This window comes from Acomys russatus, chromosome 20, assembly GCF_903995435.1.
Source record: "Acomys russatus chromosome 20, mAcoRus1.1, whole genome shotgun sequence".
In the NCBI taxonomy this organism is placed as follows: domain Eukaryota; kingdom Metazoa; phylum Chordata; class Mammalia; order Rodentia; family Muridae; genus Acomys; species Acomys russatus.
This window is the reverse complement of record NC_067156.1, coordinates 54,110,715-54,126,349: the sequence shown is the minus strand read 5'-3', so window position 1 is coordinate 54,126,349 and position 15,635 is coordinate 54,110,715. Positions and strand designations below refer to the sequence as shown.

At 39.7% G+C, this 15,635-nt stretch overlaps 1 protein-coding gene across 1 annotated transcript in view; it reads right to left on the bottom strand.

The window, feature by feature from the left end:
* The window catches only part of Cep192 (centrosomal protein 192), a 92,268-nt gene that overhangs the window by 47,973 nt on the left and 28,660 nt on the right, over window positions 1-15,635 (bottom strand). Inside the window, 6 exon segments of the mRNA XM_051163511.1 lie at window positions 617-1,523; window positions 3,728-3,896; window positions 7,338-7,455; window positions 7,708-8,518; window positions 12,650-12,780; window positions 13,969-14,092. Coding sequence (XP_051019468.1) covers window positions 617-1,523; window positions 3,728-3,896; window positions 7,338-7,455; window positions 7,708-8,518; window positions 12,650-12,780; window positions 13,969-14,092 — 2,260 coding nt within the window.

Below are 15,635 nucleotides of genomic sequence, written 5' to 3'. Positions count from 1 at the left end.
AGCCAACTTCAGTAGTCATTCATGGAAACTTCTGATGCTCTCAATATAAGACAAAGCAAGAGCTTGTAAGAAACAGCCCAAAATAAACTACGTGATGCGTGCCTATAATCCCATCATTTGGAAGGTGGAAGCAGGAAGAACAGAAGCTCAAGGTCAATTTCCCTACATAGTAAGTGTGAGGCCAATCTGAGATCCTGGGGTTTTTGTTTTTTTGTTTTTGTTTTAGGGGCAGGATAGATAGATAGATAGATAGATAGATAGATAGATAGATAGATAGATAGATAGATAAGAGGGGGACTGGAGAGCAGTTAAGAGAACTAGCTCAGTAATGAAGACCTAAGTTCAAATCCCAGCACCTCCATCAGACACCCCACAACCACCTGAAAGTCCACCTCCAAGAGATCCAGTACCATCTTTTAGCCTACGCAGACACTTGCACATGTATGTGTGCATACACTTATAAAGATACACATATAAATAAAAATAAATCTTAAAATTTTAAAGAAATGAATTCCAACCAACATTTCTTTGAAACAAGCTAGCTTTGTGGGCCCATTTCAGAAAATTCAACCTTTAGGTAACAACAAGCAATACTGGAAAAGAACAGGCATCTTACCAAATCCAGACATCATCCCAGAGTCCCAGGGTTCAGTCTCATAGTTTGTACCAACAGACTGCACAGGAAACGGCTTTGCTGTATTCAGCAGGTTCTGGTGTACAGCAGTAGAACATAGGTTATAAATAGAAGAGGGAGCCATCAACTCAGCGGCAAGGTTTGGTCCAAAGCACATCCCAGAAGCCACATGTTGTGGTGCAACAGGAGGATAAGGAGAACACCCTGCAGTCCCAGAGGCCTGCCTGCCTGCATGGCACTGAGGCAAGGCGGCATGCCCAGATGAAGACACTGACCCCAGATACTGTGGGGCCACAGGAGCTGTGTACAGACAATGTCCAGTCCAGAGCTCAGGACAAACAGCAGGCCGCGTCTGCACCTTAGCAACAGAAGCATGAGCTGAAATGTGAGGTGCAAGATTCTGCTGGTTTCCAGAGGTGCCCAGACTAGGAATCTGGCTGCTAGAGTCACTGCTGGCAGTTGACAGGCCCGTAGATGTTAGTCTTTGACCTTGGTCCACAGCCTTCTGGCTTAATACAGGGAGGTTTGATATGGCTGGCCCAGCCCAGCAGCTCAGACCTGGCTTGTTCAGGAGAGCTTGACCAATCAGGTTCTGCTCACTAGGGCCAGATTTTGAATCCACCTTACTGGCTCCCAAGGGTTCCTGACTTGTGGAAGAAATATCTTGACTTGACGTAACATTAGGTTCTCCATCTTCAAAGCTGCTCCTCAGAGAAGGAGTTTCTGTTATGTTTCCTAAACCAGATTCACTCTGGCTAATACATGGCAACAATACCTTTTCTGCATTCTGACCTGGAACTTTGTCTCTTAGTTCCTCTACAGTTTGTTCCTCTGATGGGGTTGGACTGGCTCGAACAATTGTGGTGCTCAACTCACTGGTGAGATCACTCTAAATGTGACAAATTTTATTTTTTTAATAATCCATAAATTAAACAAAATATAACAGATTCAGACAATGATGGTATAAATCTCAAAGTGAAATCTACATGGTATCCTGAAACACAGAGTGCACAGAGGAAAATAACTACAAATATAAAATGCAACCTTACAATGAAAACTGCACCCACTGTTTTATAAAAAGTCTTACAGCAGAAGGGAAATGAAAGAAAAACACCAATTACATCTAAAACATTTACATAAAAAACCAGTCATCTAATTAATAGATTCTTTGTTAACTTTATAAAAATAGTATAAATTAGTAAATAAAAGAGCAAGGAGCAGAGAAGCTATCAAATGATATAAACATGAGGTGGAATATGTACAAAACCAGTTCCCAAACCCTCCCATACCTATTATTTGTTTAAACTACATTAAATATGCTTAAAGTCTTAAAGACACTAATTTTTGTGAATACTAAGCCTTTTCCAATTTCTAAAGTATGGTATGGCTCTTTTTTTTTTTTTTTTCTTTATAATGTACAACCTGAGGAGTAACAGCTATAGATCTGAAAGATGAACAGTCTAGCACTAACACACAGGAGCACATTTAACTCTCACTTACTATTTTTGGTTGCACTGGAAGTTACTCCCAAACCAAAGCTTTAGAAACAAAGATACAGTAAATACAGACCAGATTATTGGTCAGTTACTGACAGTAACAAAGAAGTATGTCCTTAGTGCTGAGTTACTAAGTGCTAAGCACTGACTTCATACCATAAACCTTCACAAAGGTGAAGAAAATAGGATTAAGGAAGGCTAGTAATCCAAGAAAGCAACAGAAAGATTGCCAGGCCCCATCATTCAACAGCTAAACACTGTGCTAAGAAAACAGAGGCTCAGAGGAAGATGGACAGGAATAGATTACTTTAAACTACGGATACATAACAAAAGGCTTATGGTTTTGGTTTGGTTTGGTTTTGTTCGTTTGGTTCTGGAGACAGAGTTTCTGGGTGTAGCCTTGGCTGTCCTGGAGTCGCTTTGTAGACCAGGCTGGCATCAAACTCACAGTGATCAACCTGCCTCTGCCTCCCGAGTACTGGGATTAAAGGCATGTGCCACCACACCCGGCCCCAAAAAGCTAATAGAGCCCCACTGCTTTCTAAACTAAATAAAAATGTAAGTTTATTTTAAAAGGAGTTTGAACATGAACAAACAATGCTTCCCCCAGGAGATATGGGTTTGAAAATTCCAGTGACAGGTATAGAATACCTTTCTATTAGCTAATGGTCAGGGAGATCCTAGAGACTCCCAAAACAACACAAGCTACCACCACTGTTTTGGTTGCTTACCATAGGTAGATAGTAAGAACCTATTACTTTAAAAAAAAAAAAAAAAAATCCTATTACTAAAGACACAACAAACTTTGGTTGCACAGTATAGGGAAATGAAGCTTGATCTGACCCAAAATCTTCCTCCCTGCTGGCTAGCCTTCACAATATTGAAAGATGCCAACCACAGGAGAAAAATCACCAAGGGCTTATACAGTGGTGGACAAACACTGAACTACCAGGAGAAATGCACTCATTGGAACAAAATTGGCATTACAGTTACTGGGGTAACCAAACACTTTCTAACTTGATTTGAGGCTGCTCCACAAGAAGAAATTCAGACCTGAGACTGTAACCCTGATCAAAACCTCACAGACTCTAGGGGGAACCTACTACTAGTGTTTTGGTAAAAGGACATGTCAAAGTGCCTCCTTAATATTTTGTGTTTATGGGCTGGAGAGATTGTTCAGCAGTTAAGAGCACTGTCTGCTCTTCCAGAGGTCCTGAGTTCAATTCCCAGCAACCACATGGTGGCTCACAACCATCTATACTGGGATTTGATGCCCTCTTCTGTCATGTAGGTGTACATGCAGATAGAGCTCTTATCTACATAAAATAAATAAATAAATCTTTTAAAAAAATATACATATTTGTGTTTATACCTGTAGATCAATGCTGCTCTCAAAACTTGGTCAGATACTTCTTTTTGAAATGGAAGGGAGCCAATGTAGACACTTAAGTTCAAATACAGACCCACATTAATTCATTCTAAAGATACAGAACAGCAACATAGAAGTTAAACAGACCAGAATTCCAGTATGAGTCAAATATCACTGACACTTTTGGTCTTGAAGCCTTACTAAAGAAACAGTCCAAGTGCCACCCACCTTACGTCCCTCTGAGCTTTCATCAGCAGCTCTGACAGGAAAGGTGTTTTCTTGTTCAGACACATAAGTCAGCCTGCTCATATCAGCATGGGAACAAGTCAACTGAAACAGCTCACTCTCTGAGTGGGGCTTCTGGTGATGAGCCGACTCAAGAGACTCCAGAGCACATCTGGAAGAAAAACAGGAGCATGGTGTTAGATTCTGTATAAACAAATGCCCATTCCTGTCCATAAGCTTGAAGTAACTCAACCACAAACTTACTATCTTTTTTTTTTAACTCTTCTTCCAATTTTATTTCATTTTAGAAATAAAAGAAAAAAACTATTCCCAATTTGGGGTTCATACAAAACAGGCAGGCAGCAGGTCTTAGTTTGACATTTGACTTGACACTTAGGATTTTTGCATTCCTGCTGTCCTTCCTTTACCAATCACTTTTCTTAATTGTAAGAACAAAAAGCGGACAACAATACTAAACATTGCTCCCTAGATGGAGAATAATCTATTTACAGCATCCAGAACTGATGCTTGCTTGAATCCTTTTACAAGGATTTCCAGTTTTCTTACAGTCAGAATTTCATAACACGCCTCAAAAGACTCCCTTGCATTCGCCTCATACCCTCAACGGTCTTCTTGGCTGTTCAGTATTTCCAGTCCTTTCATTAAGCACTCTTACTCCACCCACAGTTTTCCACAGGAGGTTGCCCTCTCTTTTACCCTGACTTTATCCTCTTAGTTAGGTTACTGTCAATTTAATGAAAACTCCTGTCATGTGTGCAAGTCAAACTTACTATCTTTAATTAAAAAGATCAATTATATCTCTGCTGATGACCTACTTGGTAAACTATCACTAAAGAAAAAGTCATCTCATTTTCATTAGTAAATACCATATACAAACACATAACAATTATTCATTCAAAAAAATTTATTGAGTACTTGACAAACAGCAATTATAAAACAATTAAACACAACACAGAAGCCAGGCATGGTGGTGCACACCTTTAATCCCAGCATTCAGGAGACAGGCCTAGGGAAGGCTGCTGAGATGGATCAGCATGTAAAGGTGTTTGCTGCCAAACCTGATGACCTGAGTTTTGATTCCCAGAACTCCCATGGTGGAAAGAGAAAACCAACTCCTACAGGTTGTCCTCTGACCTCCCCACACACACTGAAGCATATGCGCTGTACTGAATGTGAGTACAACTGCAGACACCTATGCATGCACCACATACACACAAATAAATGTCATTTTAAAAATTTATTCCACAAATGTATGATGAGAGTTCTCTCCTAAGGGCAGAAGGATATGAAGCAGGAAAAGTATTTTTCAGAAATAATGCCTGAATTCACACAGGATTTAAGAAGAAAAAAAAAAGCAGCTTGGGAAAGTTAGTAGATAGCTCTGAAATTTCAGGAGCTCCTCAAATTTGTTCATTAGTATCTTTCAACAGAGAAACATTTGAATGATCTCTTATGAAGTTACAAAAAGAAAATTTGCAGAATTAAAATTAAAGGAAAATTATTCATCTCAATGTTATTAAAATAGTATGGGCTGGAGAGATAGTCCAGAGATTAAGAGCACTGGATGGGGCTGGAGAGATGACTCAGAGGTTAAGAGCACTAGTTGCTCATCCAGAGGTCCTGAGTTCAAGTCCCAGCAACCACATGGTAGCTCAGAGCCATCTATAATGAGATCTGGTGCTCTCTTCTGGTGGTCAGCCAGAACACTGTATACAAATTAAATCAATCAGTCAATCTTGAAAAGGGGGGGGGGGAGCACTGGCTATTCTTGCAGAGGACCTGTGTTCAATTCTCAGCACCCACATGGCAGTTTTGAACTGCCTAGAACTCCACGGGGTATCTAACTCCACCGAGTATTTGATGTCTCCTGGCCTTCTCAGGAACCAGGCACACACATGGTACATTTACATATATGTGGGCAAAATACTCATACACATGAAGTAAAATAATCTTTAAAAGATAGTATAATACTTGGGCCAGGCATAGTGATGTACAGTTTTAATGTCAGCACTCAGGAAGCAGAGGCAGGCAGATCTCTGTGATCTCCAGCCTGGTCTAAAGAGCCAGTCTCAGGACAGCCAGGGCACAGAGAAACCGTGTCTCAAAAAACAAAAAAGATAGTAAAACACAAATGATATACTAAACCGAATAAAACACAAAAGTCCCTGTCCTAGTTAGCATTAAACTGTCAACTTTCCCAGCACTCGGGAGGCACAGGCAGGCAGATTGCTGTTGTGTTTGAAGCCAGCCTAGTCTACAGAGCGAGTCCAAGACAGCCAAGGCTACACAGAGAAACCCTGTCTCGCAACAAAACAAAACAAAACTGTCACCTTGACACAGCCTAGACTCACCTGGGAGAAAAAAACTCTTAGTTGTCTTTATCAGATTGGTATGTGGGCATGTCTGTAAGGGACTGCCTTCACTGCCTTACAAGGCATCATCCCTAGACATGGGCTGTGTAAGAAGGCCAGCTAAGCATGCCTCTTTTTTCCAGAGAGTAAGCTAGCAAGCAGCGTTCACAAGATTTCTGCCTTCAGTTACTGCTCTGATTTCCCTCAATGACGGATTGTCTGTAACCTGGAAGGGTGAGCTGGATTAACTTTTCTCAAAGTTATTTTTGGTCAGAATGTTTTATCATAGCAAGAGAAAGGAAACTAAAATGGGCTCATTTTGCAGTCAGTAGTATTACTACTTCTCTTTTAAATACAGAAATAATCATATCATTTGGGGTTTTTCTTTTTTGGTTTTTGGTTTTTTTTTTAACAAACAAAGAAGGAAAAGCAGATCTGGGGAGATTATTTAGTGGGTAAAGTGCTTGCAGGCAATCATAAGGAAGTGGGTTTGAATCCACAGCAGCAGATTGCTGAAAACAGCAGCATCCAAGTGGCAGTGGCACGTGTCTTTAATGCCAGCACTTGGGAGGCAGAGGCAGGCGGATCTCTGTGAGTTCGAAGCCAGCCTGGTCTACAGAGTGAGTTTCAGGACAGCCAGGACCACATAGAGAAAGAAAAGCAAAGAATAACAAAAACAAACAAGACTCCATCAGGTGTGGCAGTATGTAAGGGGAACAGAGACAGGAAGAACCCAAAGGGCCTGCTGGCCAAAGCTTACTGCCTTGAACAGACCAATGAGTGAGCTGTACGTGCTGTCAACAACTTTTCTCAATATAAAATAAGGTGGGGAAATAACTGAAGAAATGGCACTAGGAAGGCAGAGGCAGGTAGATCTCTATTGAGGCCAACCACAGAGACCCTATTTCAAAAAAGAAAAACTGTTTTTAAACTAAGGAAATTCAAAAAGTATTTAGGGACTACCTTTAAGAGATGAACCTATTCCAGGACAGCCAGGGCTATTAAACAGAGAAACACTGTCTTGAAAAAGTTACGTTCTCCTCAAAAAAAAGAGATGAACCTAAAAAATGAGAGATGTTTCTTTTTTTTTACAATTTTTTATCATTTAAGTTTCCAATATATAGCATAAATTTTTAAAATCAATAATCAAGGTAGGGATAGATTGGATCAAAATATTATATGCCTATATGAAATTTTCAAATAATAGATATAAATACATAAAAGTTGAGGTAAGCACTTACCCTGATAAGCTTCCAGAAGTGTCAGTAGGAGAATGACTGAGTGGTGATATAGACGGTCTGAAGCTCGCCTGGTCTTCAAAGCCAGATCCACCACTCGCAGGAGAGGCAGTTTTCAAATCTATTAGAAAGAGTACTCTCCAATAAGAACAGAAAACAAAGGCTGGGTGTGGTGGCGCACGCCTTTAATCCCAGCACTCGGGAGGCAGAGGCAGGTGGATCTCTGTGAGCTCAAGGCCAACCTGGTCTACAAAGTGAGTCCAGGACAGCCAAGCCTACACAAAGAAACCCTGTCTCAAAAACAAAAACAAAAACAAAAAACAGAAAACAACAAAATCCACACAGTTTAAATTTGATCAATCACTATACTTACCAACCCTTCTAAATAAGGCTACAGAATTTTCTTCAAAAGTAACGTGCTTGTCACTGCTGCTTGTCTCACTGGCACAGTTTGCTTTCCTCTGGTGTGTTTTATTATCTTGTGTTTCTTCACATTTTTCTAAAGGTACTCTGCGGTTCCTTATTGATGAGTAACTACCGGGTGTTGGAATGGAAACTGAGGCAGCGCTCTCACTGTTATGCATATCTGGTAATCCGTCAATGGAGTGTGTCATCTTCCCCGTGGCTGGGCTTCTGTTCTCCCTTAGGTTTGTAAGAACTGAGTTTGAAGAGGTTATGGTTCTGAGTGATTCTTGAGTATCGCTCTCTCTATTTTCACCATAGAAAACAGCTGCTGTGTCTTCTTCTGGTTCCCTTGTATTAGTAGCACACTCACTTACCATACTGATGCCTTGAATAGTCTCTTGTCTGGGCAAACATAAATCCCAAATGTCAGATGTGCCTGCTCTTGAAAAGGGCTCCTGTGCACCTTCGCAGCTACTAACGTCTGATTTTGCAAGGTATTTCTCCATATCAAATGCATTGGATCTGTTACTTTTTTCTAAATCATTAAGAAAGAAATTAGCCGTGGTGGAACAGGGCTCTGGTGTATCGCTGTCCTGAGAAGTCTTGCCTCTTCCTTTATTTGCGAGAGCCTTCATCATGGCAACAAGCTGGGCAGGGTCAGTGCTCACTGACACGTCGGCAATGGCTGAAGCAATGGTGCTGATTCTAAGCAGAGAATCTCCACCACCAGAGAGCGTGTTTTTATGTTCTTGAGGTTTGTTATTACTGCAAAAAGTATCCTAGGAATTGGAAAACTTTTATTAAATAAACATTCTGCACTTCCAGGGGCAAGTACAGATTGGTTTAATCTTTATTTAGCCTAGTCTTCTCTTACCCAAGGGCCATGGCCCAAGGTGGCACACCAAGATATATAAATATAGATATATGCTTATTCCTAGACAATATATAAGCTATGATAAAAATTAATTTCTAAATTAGGCACAGCAAGACATAACGGGAACCAGAGGTATAAAGCTGAGATGGGTCCAACAGCAAAAACTATAAACTACTATTTATAGTAAACATATAGTAAATCATCTCCCTCTGGTGATGAGATAGATAAGTCTAACTTCCTGCTGAGAGCTGGAACCCAACAGCACATTTAACAGCACCACATTTGCTCAGTGTGCTGGCCCATGTCTATAATCTCAGCACTTGGGAGGTGTAGGCAGGAGATCATCATCCTCAACACATAATGAGTTCAAGGCTACCGTAGGCTATATGAAAGACTGTTGCAAACAAACAAGCAAAGAGAAAAGGAAAGAAGGAAGGAAGGAAGGAGAAAGAGAAAGGAAGGCAAGGGAAGGAGGGAAAGGGGAAAAAAAGAAAGGAAGTTAGCTTTATTAAACATTAGTAAACCAAGGAGACAGGTTATAATTCTGTGAATAATCACGAATAGAGAAAAATGTGTGAAATTAAAAGAAAAAAGAAAACCATAATATAAAGTACAATTCAAAAGAATACCAAAGGGGAAAAAAATAAACATCAGAGGAAAGAAGCAACAAAAAGAAAAGATTCAAACAGATTCATGGATTAGGAAGCCATTAAAGAAATGTACAATGGCTCTGAAACTAACTTTTTTTAAAAAATCATTTTCTATGTTCTTAAATGAAAAATATCCAAACTAAGAAGAAGGGAAGATTAAAAGTAAAGGGCCAGCAAGATGGCTCAGGGTAAAGGGGATTGCCTCCAAGCTGATGACCTAAACTCAGGACCTGGAGACGCACATGGCACATGACAGGAGGAGAGAATTGACTCCAAGTTGTCCTCTGACCTTTACACACAGTCCCTAAGAAACATGCATAGGAAAACAAACAAATAAATGTATTGTTTTTGCTGGGCACAGTAGTGCACACCTGTAATACCAGCACTCAAGAGGTAGAGGCAGGCAGATCACTGTGAGTTTGAGGACAGCCTAGTCCACAAAGCTAGACAAGGACAGCCAGGGCTACATAGAGAAACTCTGTATTATTAAAAAAAGAAAAAAAGAAAAAAAGAAAAAAAATCATGGGTAAAGGCTGGAGAGCCTGGCTGCTCTTCCAGAGGTCCTGAGTTCAATTCGCAGAACCCATATGGTGACTCACACCCATCTATAATGGATCTGACGCCCTCTTCTGGCACACAGGTGCACATGCAGGCAGAGCACTCGTCTACATCAACTTTATCATTCATATTTAACACTAATGAAGCAAAAAAGGATGAGGGCAATATTATTTGACAGGTGTTTCCTTCAAGTGAACAAAATGCATTTTCAAAAACTGAGTAAATCCAGATCCATTTAAAAAATGTCTTGATAAAATTTAAATGACTAAGAGCAAAATATTCTTGAACACAGAATAACTAACATAAAACCAATTATTTTAAACTCTGGAAAACTGCACTGGAAGGATGGCTCAGTGGATAAGATCAGGTACTGCTCTGACAAAAGACCTGAGCTCAGTTCCCACACCCATGTCAAGTGGTTCACAACTGCCCAGGAGGTAGGCACCCACACAAATATGTACAGACCCTACCCTCAACATACACACAGTTAAAAATAATTAATAATTTAAAATAAAAAAAATAATTTTTAAAATTTCTGGAAAATCTGATAAATTTTTGAAACCTAAGTAAGATAAATTTTTTCAGAAGACAAAAATTCATGGGCCTAAGGAATTAGAAAATACATTGAGCAGGCTTGGAAATATAAATCAGCAGAAGAGCGGTTGCCTAAGTATGTGTGGAACTATATGTTCAATTCCCAGCTCAGCCAAAATGGGAAGGAGAGAGGAAGAGAGAAAAGTGTTGATATAGGTAGATTGGGAAGGATAAAGGAAGGAAACTAGATAATGAAAATATGATGTATCAAAACATGGGAAGATGAAACACAGGACTCAGCAAAATCTGTGCTCTGTAGAAAATTCACACCACTAGACAATGTTCATATTAGGAAAATGAGACAGAAAATCTGGTGAAAAAGAATCAGTGAGCTACACATTCATCTCAAGAAGTTAGGAGAACATTAGGAGCTCAAGGCCAGCCTAAGCTATATGACATGACCTTTTCTAAACAAAAAATCATGAAAATGACAGGCAGCTGGGCACAGTGGCCCATGCCTGTAATCCCCAACACTCTAGGAGGCAGAGGCAAACAAATCTCTGTGAGTTCGAGGCCAGCCTGGTCTACAAAGTGAGTCCAGGACAGCCAAGGCTACACAAAGAAAACCTGTCTTCAAAAACAAAAAACAAACAAACAAACAAACAAACAAAAAAAGGCTGGAAATCAGAGGTTAAGAGCACTGTTTGTTCTTCCAAAGGTCCTGAGTTCAGTTCCCAGCAACCACGTGGTGGTTCACAACCATCTATAGTGAGGTCTGGTGCCTTCTTCTGGAGTGAAGGCACACATGCTGTATAAATAATATATAAATAGCTGGGGAGGGGAGGCTAATAAGACAGTATGGTATCTCCCATCTGTAATCACAGTACTAAAGGAGACAGAGACAGGTAGACTGACAGAAGTTCGAGCCCAGCATGGACAACATAGTTCATCCAAGACTAATTAGGGCTATGTAGTGAGACCCTGTCTCAGAGGGAAGATGGGATAAATCACAGACTGAAAGAAGAAAGGTGAAACTTTCATGACTGGCCAAAGGATACTACCAAAAATGTGAAGAAATCCAAAAAGAAGAAGAAAAAAAAGTACTTATTGCTAACTTCATTAGCAATCAGAGGAACACAAATTAAAATAAAGAAGTACCATTACAGAGCTGGTCAAATGGTTAGTAATGCCATTCTGTGAGGAGAGGTCATTTGTCAATACACGTCAGGAGATCGCTATATTGGTGCAACTACTCCAAAACTATGCCAAATGTACTGAGCATAAGTGCAAACCTTACGTGTGACCCATCGGTGGCACTTGACATAGACAGGCACAGAATAAGGTATTAGGTTGTTACAGCACATAGTCAAATATCCCAAACATTCACTAACATTCATGTAACAGAACACAACGCACTAAGGAAAATGACCTTCTGTACATTACTCTAATAAGAGCCGAAGCAAAAGCAAAGGAAAAGAATGCATGCTGCATAGCTTCTTTTATACAAAGTTCAAACACAGGCCAAATGACTAGTATTAAGCATTCTGAACACTGATAATAAGTAATGTTTAGAAGGGTTTTTAAAAAAAAGAATTCTAAATTGTTGACAATATTTTTTTCTTTCTTGTTTATGTTTTTCATGGTTCTTGAGGTAGACATTGACAGTCTGCCTAGTAGCCAAGCCAAGGACATAATACATTAGATGGGAAGAAACAAACAAGTGTATGTATACACCTCAGTGTTCTAGTTCTTGATCTGGGATACACAAACTGTGATGACTCATTTATTACAAATCTGTTTTATTTTATTTTGATTTTTCGAGACAGAGTTTCTCTGTATAGCCTTGGCTGTCCTGGACTCACTTTATAGACCAGGCTGGCCTCAAATTCGCAGACATCCACCTGCCTCTGCCCCCTGTATACTTTAATCTCAACACTCGGGAGGCAGAGGCAGGTGGATCGCTATGAGTTCGAGGCCACCCTGGCCTACAAAGCGAGCCCAGGACAGCCAAGGCTACACAGAGAAACCCTGTCTCAAAAAAACAAAAAAACAAAACAAAACAAAAAAAACAAAACAAAAGGGTGTACAACTACATCCAACTCTAAGTCTGTTTTATCCATTCTTCTATATTTACATTATAAATTGATCTTTTAAATGTTTTTTATTTAAAGGACACTGTAATAAAACTGAAGCCAGGAAAATAAGGGCATACATTTTTCAAGGTGACCTTGGTCCACCTTATTTGAAACCATATCAAGATACTTAAGAACCCCCTTAGGAAATGTTTGAGCTACCTCTGTCTTGCTTCTGCTGACAGTTAGTGTCATATCGCTTTCATCCACCTGTGAAGTTCTCTGCAGTTCTTCAGCCTGAAGTGTAAGCGATCCTTCACTTAGCTGTGCCTGAGACTGTTCATTCAAATCTCCTATAGGAATAAACAATATTAAACATAAAGGCGCGCAATACCTCTTGGAAATAATCTGAGATAAGGAAGTACCAGTCAAAGTGATTAATTGCCAAAGAAAATATCTTTGTACTACAAACATAAGTTGTCCTCACTCAGTAACAATATTTAAATGATAAACGTGGACAAAGAAGAGGCTCTGAACAAAGTCACTGGATTTTGACCTCCCCTAAAATATTCATATAAACTAATTTAATATATTTTGGCTTCAATATTGACTTCAGAATTATATAGTTCTTCAAAATGATTTAAAAAAAAAAAAACGAAACCCCCCTTTATCCTAAGTCCTATTTGGAACCCAAGATCTGTTAGAATGGAGGACATCTTGGGAGTGTAGAGATGGTTCAATGGTTAAAAGCACTGGCTGCCCTTCCAGAGGACCCAGACTCAATCCATAGCACCCATGCGGCAGCTTACAGCTGTCTATAGCTCTAGTCCTAGAGGATTCAATGTCACCTTCTGGCCTCCACAGGCACTAGGCGCGCAGGTGGTCCCCAGACATATATGTAGATAAAATAACCACATACATAAAATATAATGTTTTAAAAGATGGAGCACTATTATTCAACCTAATAGTCATATAGCAAAAAGACACTGGCTTAGCAAAGAGAAACGGCTCAACAACTTAGCTAATCAAAAAAGTCTAACTTAAAATATTTTCTATTAGGCAGGAGTGGTGGCACACACCTTTAGGGTTTTTGAGTTCTAGGCCAGCCTGGTCTACAGAGTGAGTCCAGGTCAGCCAGGACTACACATAGAAACCCTGTCTCAAAAAGAAAAAAAAATATTCCGTAGATACTGCAGGAATGTTGTATGTAAACTATACCATAAATTTCAAACCATCTCTTTAAATATAATTTCTATTCTTTAAATATAATTTCTATTATTCCTTAACAGTAATAATTTAATAAGCTAAATTTAACTAGGCCATTTGAAATTATTCTCATTTGCTATAGTAGTTTACATAAAAATCTGGGTGGATTTTATGTCTTCTCTACTTTCAAGAAATGTGCGATTGAATAAAAATCAAATATACAAACAAAGGTGAAAAGTTACAAAGCAATGTATAAATCTTCACCCACAGAGAGTATGATCCCATGATTACAGTTAGAACAAAAGTTCCTTGAAGTCTTTCATTTAACCCACTACCTGGAAGTAAACCACGGTGAAGATGAGTCACTTCTTTTTCCAAGTTACTTCTTGAGACATCAGATTTGATTAATGCAAAAGGCTCTCTCTCCTCGGGAGATCTAATAAAATAACCAAATGATGGCTGCAAAAATAATTAAACACAAATTAATCTTCCCTAATCTCCAGCACTTTGAAAGGGTCTAGATTACTTACTACTAAAACATCTAAACGACTTCAACAAACCTATTGTCATCACTTAACTTCAAACACCCTGGAGTGAAGGTGAAGAGAAAAGACAGACCCTCTGAGCTGGTTCTCCCCGGGAGCACCGGTCTTACTCATGGGAAGACCTGGGTTCCACGTCCATGGAGAGAAGAGGAGACACTTCAGACAGAACCTTTTGTTCCTTCAATCCTAGATATCATTTAATCACTGTAACTGGTGGCGTTAAGTACGCCTTCCTAAACACTGCAAATCATTCCGAAGTGACACTCTGTCAGTCTTCAGTGACTGTTAGGAACATTCACTATTAGGTACTGTTTGTTCTCAAGGGGAAAGGGGGTAAAGATGCTGTAGAGCTTAAATATAGCATATTTTCCTCCATGCTTCCTCTATGTTTCCAGAAAACATGCCTTGGAACTAAACACGCTCCCATTGACTTTCATGAAAGTTTTTAAAAGATCTAGGCAAGGAGCTTGCTAAAGAGAACAATTTGCACTTTTCTTATGTAACTCTCATATCACAGATGAAACCATGAATTCAGATTCCACTTGATTCTCATATAAAAGTTTCCTCGATCCTGTAAACTGAATCTATGAAACTTCTCACAATATCAGAAAAATAACTCTGAGTCAGACCTCTCTTCCTAAGAGCTAATGCTGTGTTCAGGTTAGCCAGAGCTAGCTTCACCTCTATATTTAAAAAAAAAAAAAAAAAAAAGAGTTCAGAACCAAGTAAAAGAGTTCAGAACCAAGTATAATGGCACAAACTACAATCTGAACACAGACTAAGATAACATAAGAAAACTACAAATTCAAGGCCAGCCTGGGCTACATAGTGAGGCACTGTCTCAAAAACAAGACAAAACAAGCTGGGTGTGGTGGCGCAGGCCTGTAATTCCAGCACTCAGGAAGGCGATGGCAGAAGCAGACAGACTGATGTGAGTTCGAGGCCAGCCAGGTCTATAAAGCAAGTCCAGGACAGCCAAGGCTATATACAGAGAAACTCTGTCTTAAAAAAAAAAAAAAAAAAAGACAAAAGGGATGGTTACGTTTCCATTTCATTCACAGTCTCTGAAACTCCTGTTGAAATAATCTCCATATGCACTGGGCAAAGGATGTCTTTGTATTATTCAAATGCTGATTTCTGTACAGGCAGAGAGTACAGGCCCAGACTCCATCATCTTCTGATTGGTTTAATAAAAAGTTACATGGCCTACAGCAAGGCAGGAGATAGGAGGTTGGGGAAAGAATCAGATGTGGGAGATTCACCAGCCAGATGCAGAGGAAGAAAAGACTACCACGAGGCAGAGTGCAGATTAGCATAAATGGGTCAATTTAAGTTATAGGAGCTAGTAGGGAAGGAGCCTAAGCTTGCTCATACATAAATACAGGTCTCTGTGGGTGGGACAGTCCAGCAATCAACCCCAACCAATCTACTTCTTTCAGGCACTTTTTTAAATTCAC